Source organism: Crassostrea angulata, chromosome 9 (genome assembly GCF_025612915.1).
Source record: "Crassostrea angulata isolate pt1a10 chromosome 9, ASM2561291v2, whole genome shotgun sequence".
Classification (NCBI taxonomy): Eukaryota; Metazoa; Mollusca; class Bivalvia; order Ostreida; family Ostreidae; genus Magallana; species Magallana angulata.
The window spans coordinates 20,745,999-20,762,849 of record NC_069119.1 but is presented as its reverse complement, the minus strand read 5'-3'; the positions used below and the strand labels follow the sequence as shown (position 1 = coordinate 20,762,849).

Below are 16,851 nucleotides of genomic sequence, written 5' to 3'. Positions count from 1 at the left end.
CGTCTGATTGATGGCCTGTTTCCCCTCTTCATCTCTTCTCCTCAGCAATCTGGTTATTATTAACTCTAAAATCTAACCTCTTTTTGATAGTTTTTGAGGTAAAGTTATTATCAACTTCATCAGACCATTTATCAAATTATGATAATTTGAAAAAAAAATATATACTTCCATCTTTTTCCTTCAGCCCATCAAATTCAAAACCAATATATTCTCTTGGTGTATTTACATAATTATGTGTAGCTAAGTATTTGTTGGAAATGAAATTAAAACTTACAACTTACTATAGGAAAAAAATATACAGAAGATAAATAATTGCAATGACAGAAATGTTAAATAAGTACATGTAATATATATCAATTTATTTTAATTGTTTTGAACAAAATTTCCATTCAATCTAGGCTTTAAATCATCACTATGTTCACAGATTTTTCATGTAATACCACCCGATTCTCGCTACCTTCATACTCACATGAACCATCAATGAAATCACTTTATCGTTCAATAAAATGATACATGTAACGTATTTTGCAATCTCTATAACTGTATATGCCCGTTTTTCAAGACGAATTAATTCTAAGAAAGTAGAGTTTGGACAAGAGGAATTGATGGACCATATTATGGTGTCTATCAATCTGGGCAGTAAGCGGTCTGACTGGGAGATCAGTGGGACTCGGCTCCTGTCAGGACAGATGATGGGAGATGTGACGATCAATATCCGAGGTTTTTTCCTTCCGCTATAGTGGTTTGCAGCAAGTGCTGTTTTATAGTTTTTACAATACGCGATCAATGATCAGGAGTCCCCCTGCCACCCTTGCAGTACAATGAGTTTCTGCAGGTGAGAGGGAGAGGCTGCATTTCCTTTTATTCATGGTCGTTTTATGGCTGCTTTGACCACATGCTAAGGTATCATTTTCCCCCGATAGAACTCTGGTGTATGGAAGCTTTATTAAAAATTGGATATAAATCTTTAGCAGTGGAAACAGATTCCTGGTACTTAATTGGTGCATTTTCTAATAAATTGCCAGTATTTTTTTTAATGTTTGCAGGTTTCCCTTCCTCCATTAAATAATCAAAAGAGTAGTCAGCTCCGGTTTGCATCCCTTGATTGATATTTCCAGTCTGATTGTATTTTAGCTGCAAATTTTGTGCTTATGAAAGTTTACCAGCCATGTCTGTTCTGCATGTGATTTACAAATCGGTAACATCCCTTTAAAAAAAATATTGGATGTGCAGAGTTCATTGGAGCTGCTTATGGCTGAAGTTTTTGTTAAAGCTTGATATAGTGGATTCTGCAGGTGTTGACTGAACTACATGCATGAGAGATGCAAGCTTGCATATTATTTTAACTATAAGGTGTGCATTGTATTTACATTTAAAATTGACCCACAAGGTTAATATCTATAGCTGTATTTTTTTAGTACATAATCTTAAAGTTCATCCAGTTCTAATATAAAGTGACCCATCTCCAGAGTATTACAATCCATAACATACAATTCTTTTAGATCTGAAACGCTGATGGTACATAGTTTGTGATTAAGAGTTGTCATGAGAACTGCCAAAGGGAACAAACTCTGCACAATACCCCAAACAATTCGGTTTAAAGCGGCTTGGCTGTATACTCTGAGAACAGTTATTGTCCTAACCAAATTTTCAGTTTTCTTAAGATTTTCGTGATACAGGCTTTGAGTACTATTGTGGCAATAGACAGACTACAGTTCTGGGTGAAGTATTGTGTGTGTTGTCTTGCGTTGAGGAGTTATCCCGATATAAATCTGGTCCTATCTGATGTTATCTTTAGTGGGAAGGCTTACATTACCTTCTGTATACCCCCGGCTTATTTACTGGGTAGAATTTACACCAGGCTATGGTGACGACAGAATTCAACAGGTCAAATATCTCAGGCTCCAAATATGATACTCGATATCTGGCTAGGTTATTGGAATTTAAATTGCCGCAATATTTCATACCTGTCTATAGGGTCCAAGATTTGGTGTATGCAGTTTCTCGGAGTCTATTGATTATTCTTCATTTATGTAAAACAAGACGTAAGCCCACTAGTTTTCATATACATACATAGTTTATTAAAAGAAGAATATAAAATATGGACAAAATTGATAAGATTTTATAAAGTTTGGTAAAAAAAAAAAATAAAGCATGAAAAAAAAAAAGTGATTGAAAGTTGTTTCCCTTTACTTGTCAAAGATATGAAAGAAGGAGAGGTGAGAAATATCTTAAACTCCTCAACTCTGAATGGTAGCCAGGTAAAAGGGAATCTGTTTGAACATGGCACGAGGGCAGAAGCTTTGATCGTCACTGACACATGCATTTTGTTGGGAGATTAGGGCATTATTAGATCTGTTTGCCAGATTGGGAGTCGTTCTGTTGGCAATGAAGATCAGTGTTTTATTATACCCACCAGTTGTCCTGCTATATCATCATCCCTCTTTCTTCTTTTTTTTTAACCCTCAAATGATATTTTGACAAACAAGTAGAAAAGGGCTTTGTATGAATCTAAACTACCTCAATGGGGAATCCTCTGATATTGCTGCCACTCCACTTGTTTGTATCAAATATCAAAACCAAACCCTTGTTTTTCTAGTACTGTTTTTATATACACTAGTTTTTGTAAGAATATATTTGTAATCTATTTCTGATGTAATGAAAAATTTACTTGCATAAAAGCATGTAGGGATCTGGAAGTTTTTTCCAGTGGGATCCGAGAGATAATTAAGTTTGCAAGGGGGAGGGGGTCCAAGGCATATTTTTAGTAATTTTACTATGTAACTTTAAGAAATTAGATTTTTCCGGGGGTGGTGGTTGGGGTCTTGACCAACCCGGCCCCCCCTCCTTGATCCACGTATGTCTAATGGTGGGTGGAATGGCCTTATTCTGTTAAACATTTTTCAAAGCTTATTATACCGTAAGAAAGTTTTCCTTTAACTTAAAAAATGTAATCTTTTAAAGTAATTGTCAAATTAAAGGTGGAAATTGGTGATAAAACACTCTTGAATCAATAGTTTTAGTTAATCAGGATATTGTTTTATCAACAAGCTGATTAAGTGACCATCTGATGTCTATACAGATACATGTACAAGGGGATATTAGACCCCAAGTTAATGCAGTAATGACGTCTGTCAAAAGTAGGATGTCACCCTTCACTATGTCCTGCTAGATGGACCAGCTACAGGATGTTGTCATAGTTACATAATTCCTGACCCCTCAAACTCCCCGTACAGTCCTCAGCAAGCCTCTGTCCACATTTTGTCACTTTTTGGAACACTGCAAAAATTTATCATTCTAATTCCAGGATAGCACATCATGCAGTTTGTGGTAAGTACCAAAGAAAACTCCAGACTAAGAGCTTGTAAATATACCTATTGTATGATATAATAGTGTATATTACTACATGTATATATACTGATCTATTGTGTATCTCGGATAGGTGAGACCAGTATATATTCAGTATATTGTATCTATCTATGGTGTAACGTTTTGTTGTTGCGATTGAACTTGTACCTATCTCAGTTTTATAGATTTTATACAATACAACAATATATATAATATGGCATGTTGCAGAAAAAATTTCTTTCAGCAGCCATTTGTCAAAATGATAGGAATTACAAGTGGATTTAATTAAAGCACCCAAAACACTATCATCAAAAGATATTTTGTGTGCTTGTAAAGAAAAAAATGCATTAATACTGAAAATATTTCTGATAAGAGAACGATTCGCACAATCAACTGCCAAAGTATTTTTTTTTTTTAAAGAGGTAGATTTCAAATAAAGAGGCATGAAGATCAGATTTACTGAAAGGGAAATAAACACATCTATTAACAATTTAATCTAATAATTTTAAATATAAATCCCAATCAAACGTCTTACTACATATAGTTAGTAATTTTATATACAGTGTGGCATTTCTAATTAGTGTATATATAATCACTTGCATTATAATCAACTTTAAAAGGAGTTTGTTTGTTATAGCTTAGCTGCCATTATTGGTTGTTCTGTGTATCACTATATCCAAGACTTACTGTATAAATTCACATTAGCAATTTTTTCTGTACTTCATTTTTTAATTAGATAAAATGTTTTCCTTTGTATGAAAATATATGACCTAGCAATAGAAGATGTGGGATTTGATATCACAATGGCATTGATATTATAAGGTCGTATTTTTCAATATTGCTTTTTCAAAGGTTGAGTTAGTTACTTTTGATATAATTTATGGAAATGGGAAATCCTTGTTTGAAAAATATCAAAATTTGATAGCCATCAATAATTTCCTTGCTGTTAGAAAAATAAAACACAAAAGCACAGGGTGAGGAGATCATGAACAAGAGATGAAGGGGTTGGCGCTTGAAATCATTATGTGGAAATCAGGGTAATTGAATTTCTGTCTTGTCAGCCTAAAAGATAATCGATCCAAAAAACATTGTCCCAAGAAATTGGATGGGATGTTTACTTAATTAATTGACAGCCAAATAACAAAAAAAAATCATTTCCAATAATTAGTAATCTTGAAATGAACAATCCAGAACCATTTTATAGGTCTGATCAATATTGCATATCCCTGATTAATATACCCTTCCAATGGAAACGGAATAAGGTAAACTATGTAAGAAATCTGATTATTTAAGTCATATAAATTTCTCATTTTTTTTCACTTTAAGGAAAATAACAATGCTAGTTGTCACACATATTCTAGTCATTTACTTGACCTTGAATTCTGAAAATATAATCATTGCTCACTGACTTTCAAATATTTGATGCTTTAAAATTCTCCAATGATTTTGTTTTGACGAAACCTTTTTGTTTTCCATTGAACTCTAAATTAACTCACATGATTCTAATCAGATCTGATGCCTCTCTTTAGCAATGAGTTTCAGTAAAGCTGTGACATTTCTTAATTGCTTGGCCACTCCCTTTTAATTTATGTGTTCTCATTTTTAGTATGTTACTTATATGTCATTTGTGTACACCTTTCAATGAGATATAAAACTCTCCCCTGAAGATTGCCAGGGTTTGCCTGTGGTATCCTATACCCACTGTTTAGGAGGCCTCAGATTAAGGAGAATTCACCCTCTGTTATCTACCTTAGTCCAGAACACAGCCCAGACTTGTAAGACGTGATCAAGAATTCGATAGTTTGCAAGAAAAAATGATTGTGGGGTCAATTTTCACTGATTAACATTCAAGCTTCTAATTCAGTAGATATACTAGGATTTTAAGTTTCAAAGTTTAAAGTCCATGTTTGAAGGTTCTAGTAAAAAGCTAAGGCAAAAGTGTGGGATATAAAATCATACTGCATCTATATTGCCAAATATTGATACATTTTGCCAACAAATTTAAGTATTCATATGTAAAAACTTTAACATCTGGAGAAGGGGTGTTTGCATGTATGATGGAATTCAAACTTAAAATTTACATAACAGCGTACAATGTACCTGCATAAGAATGGGTCTTTTTGATTATCTTCAATCAGAAGATCAAATTGCTTCAGATTTTTTTTTCAATTTCACTGAAAGTAGATATGAGAAAAGATTCCCTCAAGCTTTGAATTTTAATGGTTCCTGATATCCTATGGTGGAAATTATACTCCATAAAAGGATACCCGACATGTCCCTAGAGAGAGACAACTAAACATAACATCTGATTATTTATTTATAATCCTTTGAAATGTTGACAGTCTCTATAATGACATAGAATATCAGGCTCATAAAAAAAAACCCTGCATACTTATAAATATAACTTCAAGAAATAGAGCATTGAAACTTACTTTATTTTCTAGCTTAATTGCTTTCTTTTGAAAATTAAATCAGATTTTGTGTGAAGGAATTTCACATGGGTCATCACTTAACAGAACTGAAGAGTCTTCAGTGTTTGCTCTGACCAAATTTAGCCCCTGCATGTTAAATACTTCCTCTGAAAGGAGATTTGGGGTAGAATTCAGTAAACATTCTGTGGGTTTTAAAATGGTATGTTATCATGCTGTCAAAAGACAAATTATTTATATATTCCGAAGCAAACAGCCCTGCATTCGCACGTCTACGTCCTCGCATCTACATGGACAGACAGGGAAGAGGATCAAACAGGTGGAAATGTGCACCAACATGTCCGTCCAGATTTTTAAAACGTTTCATGAACACTGAGGCAAAATACTCGCCCCCCAAACAGCGACTTAAAGGTACCTTTTTGTACAAACATTCATTGAGCGTTTGGTGGAGAGCGATACAAGTCAGGAAATATTTTCATTTCAGATCAATCTAATCCAGGCCCTAAAGCTCGAAATCAATTACACCCAAAGTTAAATTTTTGGTGAAGATTTTTTGATACCTTGAAAATAAAAAAGACGAGAGATCTGTGTCAAGTCATGATAAAGCCAAGATAGGGGAGATTTTGGTAAACCTCGAGTACTTCTATTGTGCCTACGCTACAAATGCAAGCACTCCATATCAGCAAGGAAATTTTCCAGGAGTCAAGTCATCGAAGAACCTTTTACACATTGGCATAGTCGAGTTGACAAGTAAAACAAGACGCTGTTGAAGTTCATTCAATATAAATTTAAGGCTTAACAGGGTAGATATATCAATTACCAAGCTTAGCAGGGCCTTTAGACCAATTCCATTTTCTCTAGTCAGGTAGGTTTAAGCTTTTTTATCACCGAATACATTTTGGCTTGGAAAGGAAAATCAGCTGCAATATATAATTAAATACCAGTAGTTACTCGAGTATCTCCTCATTTTTTTTTTAATTTGGGATGGGGTTGGGTGGAGTGGGGATTGATCATACAATCAGAGATCCATTCATTAATCTTCATTGTTGTACCTCGAGTGTATGGTACATGTAGTTCATCATAAACTTACAATAAAACTACAATACTGTTCAGATGTGAAATGATGAATAGTTTTCCTTTTACTGGCAACCTCTCTTTTAACAAAATGTATGTGAGTCCATCAGTAGATGAACATTTCACCTGTCAAGGTCATACACAGGTACACGGACAGAGAGCTATTTGATCTACCGTTTATTGACCGGCTGGATCAGACTGCTTTAATTTTCTTCCCCTGGATGCCATCTTTTAATTATTGCGTATTGTCACAAGCCATTGTTAGGGGCTATACTGCCTGCCTTAGGGTCAAAGCACTCCTTAGGCGCAACAGCTATTGGAAACTTCAGAAAGCTTTCATATGTAGCTGTAACCCAATGCACAGTTTAATGGCTATCTTATTCTGTTCCTCCACAATTAAATCACAGAGCTTACAGTCAAGCAGTGTCCCAACATGAAATCAATAAAGACTGGACTATAACTCAAATAAATGACTGTTGATGGTGCGTATTTCTTCGTGAGGGTTCAAGCAGAACAGGGCTTAATAGTAAAGAATCATACAGCGGCCCTTACACACACGGTAAGGATGCTGTACTTTTTCATTTGGATGTGAACCTCCCAAGGTTAATCAAGTGGTCTATAAGCTCTGGTTTCAATTTCATTGAAAACATAAAACTTTGACTTGGAAGTGAAATACTCAGTTTTGCTGTTCATTTAAAAAGATTTCAATTGGAAGACCCCCACAGTCATTTATTTGAATGCTTGAATACACACCTATTGAAATCAAACCTCATGTGTGTCCCTTTGATTATTCATTCTCTCTCTCTCTCTCTCTCTCTCTCTCTCTCTCTCTCTCTCTCTCTTTCTGCTTTTCAACAATTTATAAGCCTTATTAAACTATGCACAGCCAGGGGGAGGAAGTGCAGGAGGTAAATACACAGCTTTGATACCAGCAGGTGTGCCCTGGTCCACATCTGCAGGCCTTGAGCTATCTTAGGTGCTCAGCTCTCTTGAACCAGTACATGATTATCTTGTAGCATATCCTGTCCAAACCACTTGTTCTTTGGGGGATTAATCCACTGCATGTGCTGATCGTATCTGAAGGGAAAAGTTATAGAAATAGCAACTCACACCTAGTTGCTTATAGTTGTTGAATTTTTCTCCAGAAGTTATCAATTTATATGAGAGAGAGAGAGAGAGAGAGAGGTGTTTTGGGATGATGATTATTGTAATGATTTAATTGGAGATGCAACTGCAAAATTATACAGTGATCACTTTCAGTATTCAACTGTTGGTCTTAACCAACCTATCACATATGTGGGTACCTTTTCAATGGGGTCTTAACTCTCACTTAAAATCTCCTTAGACAAGTGATTGAAACACCCTTAAAAGGCAAATACCTTTGGGACATGTGAATGATGGTTTATAACATGCTTTAAAAACATTGATTTAGTGCAGTTACGACCTTTTCAGAGGTTCACAAAGTATTTGGCATACCTAGATAAACAGTCTGTGGACACATTTACCAGATCTGTAGGTACAATAAAGCAAGAACCTGGGTGCAGAGAGGGTCTAAATGGAAGCAATTTGAGGCCTCCTGCAAAGCAAAATATTTTGACATTGGGTAGAATTGGAAAACGTGAGACATTCTTTCCCTACCTTGTAATCCTGACCCAACCCAAACTTTTACATAAATGGAATTTATTTCTTTTAAAAAATAATAATGCCATATAATTGGACCATATTTAAATTGCGCTAAAAATCATGTGCATGTTAAAAAAAAAATCAGTTCAAGTTACTATTAATTGATTGTTTAAAAAACCAATCTTTTCCACATAACTATTCAATTAGCTAGGCATATGGTCAAATTAATGAGTTGACTATAGGCTAATTGACAAGAAATGTATATCACTAACCATCTTAATAACATGTTTAGGTTTATTTTGTTGGTTGTTCAATATTTATTCTATGTTCTTTATAGGTCTTAGCATACAGCCCAATGTTGACTTAGAGGAGAGTCATTCTTTTGCCCAACAGAGCTCAAGCTGTTTGTATTTACTCTAACAAGAATTTTATCCCTTTGTTGGTGCCCTGTGGGGTGCCCCATTCTTCAATCACTGACCACAAATAACCCCTTTGCAGTTATCAAATGATCAAATACCAATTTATCAGGGAAAATGGCCATACAAACATGGCCTCTACAGAATGAATTGGTGCATGTGTAAAAAAAAAATTTTAAACTTTTTTTTCTAATTTAACCTGTAAAGCATTAAATTTACCTTTCAAACCTTATTATCAAGAGATCAGGGATTAAAGGAGTAATTTTTTATCTCTAAATTTCCACCCCACAACTCTGCAATGACTACTCCCTGTGACCTACAAACAGGATACAGAGAAAATATGTGAAGTCACATGATCTAGAGTTACTCATTGAGTGTGCCCTCTCTGATAGCACAACACATGGTATAGCAGTGAATGATCAGCAGTCGCTCGGAGTAGAGAGTAGGCACTCATCTTTATATACTGCAGGGGGATTTTAATATAAATACGCTCTCTCAATTTTTAGCCTTTACATATTATGGTAAGTTTGTAAACTTTTTTTTTTCATTTGTTATGTAGATTTTTTTAAAAAGTTGTATATTTTGAGTTATTGCATGGTCAGTGTGTTTAATCTGTGGATTATCCTATTGGTTAAAATCTGGTAGATCTGGGTCATTGTCCAAGGGGATTTCGGTTGTTTGTCCGTGTCAGGTATGTTAAAAAGGGAGTATTGACTTGTTGAAAATGTTAATGCGAGGAATTCAAATGGTGCTAGTTCAAGAATGTGACATTTTACCACAACAGATAAATACTAGGATTTATTAATGAATCTTCTCATAAAATTATATATACCATGACCTTTGTGACATGTATAATGATAGTACAGGTATTTGGAAGAAACAAACCCAGGTAGCATTTCAAATTATGCAATTAAGTTTTGTTGATATAAAATTCATGTTTCATGAAATTAAGGATTAAGTAATTAGATTTAAGACAGGGTTTAGTGTGCGATTACTTTCAGTGAAAAAACATTCTAAATGAAATATCTAAAATACTGTGAAAAGAAAAGAAAAATTGTTCAGCAAATTGTTTAAATAGAGACAACAGAATGCAAGAAAGATAAGGGCCGGCAGTGTAGACTGTGACATGGGACAGGGAGGGGTCAGAGTGTAGTATATTTATATGTATCCCTAGACTTTAAATATAACCTGTTTAACAAGCGATTACTATCAGTTATCTCAAGATTACAGAGGTATGAAGCATGTTGTTCCACACTGTATCGCTCAATCAACAAGAACCCCTATCTAACCATCTTGGCCTCTATGAACAGCGAATTCAATACAGCAAAATAATGGCTCAGTCAGAGCCTTCCCATTTGTATTCCAATTGTCTGTGTTCTTCATGCACTCGGGAGAATGTTGGTCTATTCCATGTGCAATTACCACTTTTTTTATACTCTGGATTTTCCTGAAATCTTCTTTTGCTTGACAGTATGGAATTTTTTTTTTAATGTTTGAGTAATTTTAGGTACAGGTTTTTAGGATTTGTGTGTTGCAGATAGCACCTAACATTAAGATTTTTTGGCAAAGATTTGATGAAATAAATGTTCAATTGGGTGGGGCATCGAAGCACTGATAAATCTTTTAATAAAACAAGTGATTACTCTGTCTGCTGTCCCATATATATATATAAGTGAGATAATGTCACATATATAAGTGAGATAATGTAATCCCCCATGCCTGGGCCCCTACTATAGGGTCCCTATAGTAGTAGGTGGGCTAAATCAGAAAGGTATGTCCATGTTTACGTGGTCGTACTCTCCTTTACCTGACAAGTGACTGGTTGGACACACACCAACATAAAAGTTCGATTAGGTATCGTCTCCTGATTGTCAACAAGAATTGGTGTCATTCACACGTTTCTTAGGACATGTTGTTTTGTTGTTATTGCTTAGAAATAACTTCTTCTCTGTTGTACGGAACAAGAAGCTCTTGTGTAAATATTCTAGACCTTTTGTTTCGATTTTTGTTGGGTTTTTTTCTCACATGAGAAAATTTGTCATTATTGTGTTCTGCGATTTTGAGGCTTTTTAAATTCCATTGATCATTAGATGACAAATTTGTTTTGAATCTTTTCATTGTATGGATCCAATTAATAACCGAACCCCTTTTCTCCCTCTGAATTATGACTGAATGTTAAGGAAAGTACTACCGGCCAATTATTGCTGTGATAGGGAGAGGTGTACTTTAGTTCATGAAGTGGTTCAAATTGTTTAGTGCTCGTACTCTTTATAAATTTGGTGACGTACATTATAAAAATGTCCACACTGTATAATAAGCATTACTGCTATTTTCTACACTGGCTTTTAACACAATATGAGTTTCTTATTTTTCAAACATATTATAGGTCTTTCATTTTTTGTTTTTTTTTTAAGGAGAGTCCCTGAATTTAAATATGTTTAGCCCCACATGAGAGTGTGTAAAAACATGGTACACTTCAGTCTGCTGTTTGAGTATGTGTGTGTGAGAAGAGAGAGAGTGTGTATGAAATGAATTGAGAGAAAATCTGGATGCACATTCTTGAGTGTTGTTGGGAATGCCTCTCACTGTCTAGAGGCTGAGTCAAGTCGACAGTTACAGAAATACAATCATGTGCTTCATGTCACCTCATCTGTCAGTGTGGAGGGAACACACACTTGTGGGAATCGGCCCTTTCAGTGTTTGGTGTAGATTTTCTTACACACCTCCTCAGAGTACCCATCAGATTAATACAGCTTTTAAAAACTGTGCACAGAAGTATTTTCTAGTTTGAATGATAGCGTAAATGTATTAAAAAGTTTATTGTTTTTCTTGAGTGAAATCAGCATTTCAGCTTTGCTAATTATCTTTTTATTGATATAAGATGCCCTAGCTGTTGTGCATTTAGTATAAAAGCTAATTGTTCTAGCTATTGCAGGTATTGTAAATTGATTATTACAAGGCCCCACAAGATTTAACAATTTTCTAATCAATGAAATTGTGGATTATAAATGAATAACCCTTTTGTAGTGTTGTAGTGAACACTGCCTGGTTTAATCAAGTAATTATCTGGCTATATTTATAACTCCTACTCTCTTCTTGAAGGACCATTAGAAAGAGCGGGAGATTGTGCATTCCATTTTGCCGTTTGAATCATGAAAGCTATGACTGATGGCAAGGCCTGATTGAAAGCAGGAACTCTCTTGCAAAGCTTGACTCTAATGTAAACTTACTTAAGAATGCTCCCATGACCATGATGGTGTCTTGCTTTGCTTTAAGGCCCATTTCCCTAAGCATTTATACACACAGCAATGTTGCTAATAGCTTTTCTGTTTCATCTGATAGTGGTGATGTTTTCACAATGCTCGGCTCTTGCATAATTCATTGTTTTGTTTATAGATAACGATGATAAAACACTTGTTTTCCTAGACAAGGTGGTTATGGGAATAAATAAAGCTTGGAAGGAAAAGAAACTGCATTAATGTATCTGTTGTTAAAAACTTTCCTTTTTTACACCTTTTTAACGTGATCTGTTTTAGAAACATATTTTTGCCAAAGGCAAGAGGTACATATTGTATATATTTTTAAAATCTGAGCACACAATCAAGAGCAGTAAAAAAATGTTCTGTAACTGTCTCTTCAACATTGCAGATCTGCATTGAGAACTGTAAATTATGAGTAGCCATTCTCAATAAACAATCAGGATGTAAAGTTATGTCATAAGATAAAAACAATCTCAGATCAAACCCATTAAACTTAGGTAAAAAAGCATTGGAAGAGATTACAAAGGGGGAATAACTCTTGTCACTGCCATCTAAAGTAGTTACAGGATACAAATTAAAGTGTTGATATCCTAAACGAGTCTACGCTGGGACAGGATGCTTAACAATGACATCCTTACTCTTAACTATAGACGTCCTTCTCAAGAACTTCACAAATCCTGCTTCAGTACCAGAGGCACTCGTTACTTTGTGGCAAGGAACTTAGAAACCCAAGGTTGTGTGTGCCATCTTATGTTCACATGTTTCGGTAGTGTGGTCTTGTTCTCGGAGGTTCCGTGTGACTTGACTTATAAGGTCCTGCTCTAGATCCTTCTTGGTGAATTCTGACCAGTGTCCTTTAGCCTCTATTTGATTGCAACACGATTCCGGATAAAGAGGTCCATGAAATAAGCTAGGATTAGCTTTTGGTCTAGTGTAACTTTACCGGATGCTTCAATTAATTTGTGGATCTCGGCGTTGACTTTGGGTAGGAAATTGTCCCAGGAAACCACTCCGTCGCTGTATACACTGAGCACTTCTTGTAATCAGAAGTCTCCTCTGACTTGACTTCCTGTATGGTTTCTGCATACATGTCATATCCTATTCTTTACAAAGGTATAGCAGTTTCATTTTACCCTGTTCTGCTAGTTCAGTACTTGGAATAACTTATGATAAAGAGGGTGTAAAATTCACGTGTTGTGACTTTAGACTTTTGTGTGCGTTTTTTTTTTCAAGTCTTACTGCATATCTATTTTCTTTTTATTGCCATATATCATTAGAAGCGGCTTTTGATCAGTCAACAGTGAGTTGAACTTGTGTGGGATTTTCAACTTTCATTTCAAGTGGACTGCATCTCCACTTTCAATTTTTTTTACTGTTGGGAAGTGTAACAAGTAGCAAGCTGGAGTCCCCGGTTGTTGAGGAGAAAATCCCCTCCGATTCAGAAGTAAGTACAAAATACAATTTTATAAGGAATGTCTCATAAAATGTGTGGGATTGTTAGAGGGGTGTGGTTTGGATTATGTCACGTCAAAAAGAAGCAGTGATTGCATTTTGCAATGATGGTGCACCAGAAGGAGTAAATTCAAATTGCAAAGATCTAATCTTTGATTTGTTTCATATCTTGACTTGAGTTGTTTTTTTAGATGATTCACACCTGGACAAGTTTATAAGAATTCAGAAAAATGACCCAATAACCTTGAAACCAAACTTCAATTCTAAACAGGATGTCTAAGGTTAACCACCCCATCATTTTTTCTGCTGGCAAGTGGCCTTAACGACCATTTTTTAAATAGAAACAAATTACATGATGTTTTATTAGGGTGAGTGGAGTATTTCTTCATTCAATGACTTTATCTAGGAGAGGATATTTCTCATAGAGGATGCTTCGAGTGCTGGAGAACTGATGTTATCACCACATCACAGAGTAGGTTACTTATCATTCAACTCAGAGGATGCGGATATTCACAGACCTTGTTTTTTATGTCATGTTTATTTCGAGTTCATCTTGTTCATATTAATCAGTTTGGTTATCTACAGTATCTGTAACCCTCCCGATAAGATGTCATCTTCTTATCTCATTTACTCCCCCCTCCCCCAACAATCACCTGGAAACAACTTCTTTATATATAATATATACACTATATATAATGGTACTTTGTTTCCGTCAGTCATGGAAACATTAAAACCCTGTTTCCACAAATTCATGATTCTCACCAGGCTCGAATCCATTTGGTTGCTTCAAATCTAGAAATTGACCTCTTTCATTTTAGTAGAAACAGATGCCCTGGGTATTTTTTATGAATTAGCTGAAATCCTGCAGGCGTGCAGTTTAACTCAACACATTTCCTGTGTTGGGGTGATAAGCAGACTTCTTTGCTATGATTTGCTTGGCTCAATGCAGTATTGAAGTTCTGTATTCATGCAAATAAGACATGAAATGAAAAAAAATGACCATTTATTACCATATCTTTGACAGATAATTGATGTATCTGCTTTAATTGTTTTTTGTAAGGTTTGTTTTGTAAAGCAATACCTAATAATAAGTCACCATTAATAGTTCATTTACTGTATTCAGTGACTCTTTGAAAACTATAAGAAAATGCCAGGTTTTTTTTTTATAGATCTATATATTTTTACCTTTACTAATTCTCAATGATTCCTAGCATTTCGATCGAAATTGGTCAATATATAGAGGGCTGCACCCTTTCTTATTTAGAAAAGATAAAACTTCATTGTTCTTTTCATTGTTACCAAGTTCATACAGGTGTCTGCATAATTCATGCTCTTCAAAGAGTTTGTAAATTTTCATTTGTAATGTAACACCTTTGTTGCCTAAACTACTTAAAAGAAAACTGATTGGAGAGGAGAGAAACATCTAATTAACCCAGATGTGTGCCAAGTTTAAACAGTTAAAACTTGTTCTATCGGCTGCTAAGTCTATAAATAAACAAAGTGTATCTATCTGTTTGTTTTTCAATCATTTTCAAATGGCAGGTGCTAGATACCATGAGCTTAGGGCAGGAAACCGTTTGATTTCTGGAGTTTTTATAACTCCTAACACCAAGATGAAAATTAAAGACCCCATGTCATAAAACGTTTAGATTAGACCCTTAGTGCACTGGAAAGTCAAATGACATTTTTAATGATTGCCAGAAAAACTGTCTTTTCCAAATCACATCTGAGCACCTTGGAATTCACAAGTTTGGTCATGACTTTTACTGCATGGTCACCCCATAAAAGGGCATGTTTGCTTCTTCTATCTTTTACGACCCACCTTAAATCTCAGAGGAGACTTGGTAAAGACTCTCTTAAATGGAGAGTGGTTAAGTTTTAGTGATATTGAGTGGTCATGTTTGATAGCAGAATCAATGAAATATGGCATACTATTAAAGTCTCTATACAGGATGGCGGTGCAATGCATGGCTACGTGGAGCTTGAGAATCAATGGAAGGACAAGAAAGTTCAGGCAATATAGTTGCATGGATCAAGTTTGATTTTGGTTGTTTCATTTATTTGTTCAGACAAGCACAAAGAAACTGAATGAGGTACTGTTTAGCCCTGTAGACATTCTGATCTTGGAGTGCATTTTCCTTATCTGTCCCTATTTAGAGATCAACTATCTCCAGCAGCTCTTGTTAGTAGACAGATATTAGGTAATTGTCTGCGTATAGATTTTGGACAAATAGCTGAAATAGGGAGAGCTTGACTTGGGCCAGAAATCAATGTTTCAGCCAATATGACAGGATATCATCAGGAACGCTGGTTGACTTGATCCCAAAGGCAAATGCAACAGATTTTGAACAATAACATTTGTTATAGAGACAGATGTGTGCAGTAGTCATAGCAGAGTCTTGCTCATGCAGCTTCGCTTCTTAAATTAAAAATATTTTGGTCCTTTCCCAAGCCCCTGTCCTCATCTATCCTAGCTCTTATAAAATGAAATTGCATATATTTCATTTAATTTAATGGAGGATATGATGACTTTGAAAGTTGTCAGGGTACAAACATTTCTTGCCCTGTGGGGAGCCCCTCAGTAATCTTATATCCAGATATGTGACACTGCAGGTTTGAAGGGACAGACTGGGTAATGTACTAGATGAGTGGGCTCTTTATCTACATAGCCCCAGTGTGGACTCCTGATAACACAGTCTGCATCTCTCTTGTACTCAGATTTCAGCTCAAAATGCTAATTTTCAGATATTATTATCAATATAGGTACACATAATCCAAACCAGCTTGGTAATTTCATTATTGAAATTGAGGGAAAGTTGATCCTAATATTATTTCAATTTTCATTTCTAAAGTACAGTATATAAACCTCAACATATTAAATCCTCTACATCCTAAATATACTCCTGTAGTGTGAAATGATTTTATATAAACTTCTGAATCAATTATTAATGCATTTCTTAAAAGTTAAAAGCCATAGTTAGCCTTATTTAGGACAAATTTTCCTTTTGATCTTATGCTGGGCAGCACTTTTTGCACTAGAAGTAAATGATATACAAACAGCTCAGTGTTATTCATGTACAGCTGTCTGGTACCTCCAGCTCTGTTCTTGTTGTGGGTATGCTAATTAAGTATATCAAAAGATCAGAGGTGTTCTGAAGGCTTATATTAAAACGTGTTGTATATTCTCTCTCCTCATTTGTGAGGTCATGATAGAAACTAGGCTAAATCAAGATACCAGTAATCATGTTA

At 35.2% G+C, this 16,851-nt stretch overlaps 1 protein-coding gene across 9 annotated transcripts in view; it reads left to right on the top strand.

The window, feature by feature from the left end:
* LOC128163727 (RNA-binding motif, single-stranded-interacting protein 3-like) overlaps positions 1 to 16,851 on the top strand; it is a 78,362-nt gene that overhangs the window by 29,696 nt on the left and 31,815 nt on the right. For 2 of the 9 annotated variants that reach the window (XM_052827378.1, XM_052827379.1), the window contains exon 2: positions 3,308 to 3,330. The exons of the other annotated variants lie outside the window; for them this stretch is intronic. In XM_052827378.1, coding sequence (XP_052683338.1) covers positions 3,319 to 3,330 — 12 coding nt within the window. In that variant the 5' untranslated portion in view covers positions 3,308 to 3,318. The remainder of the gene's footprint in view (positions 1 to 3,307; positions 3,331 to 16,851) is intronic. 9 annotated transcript variants of the gene reach the window in all.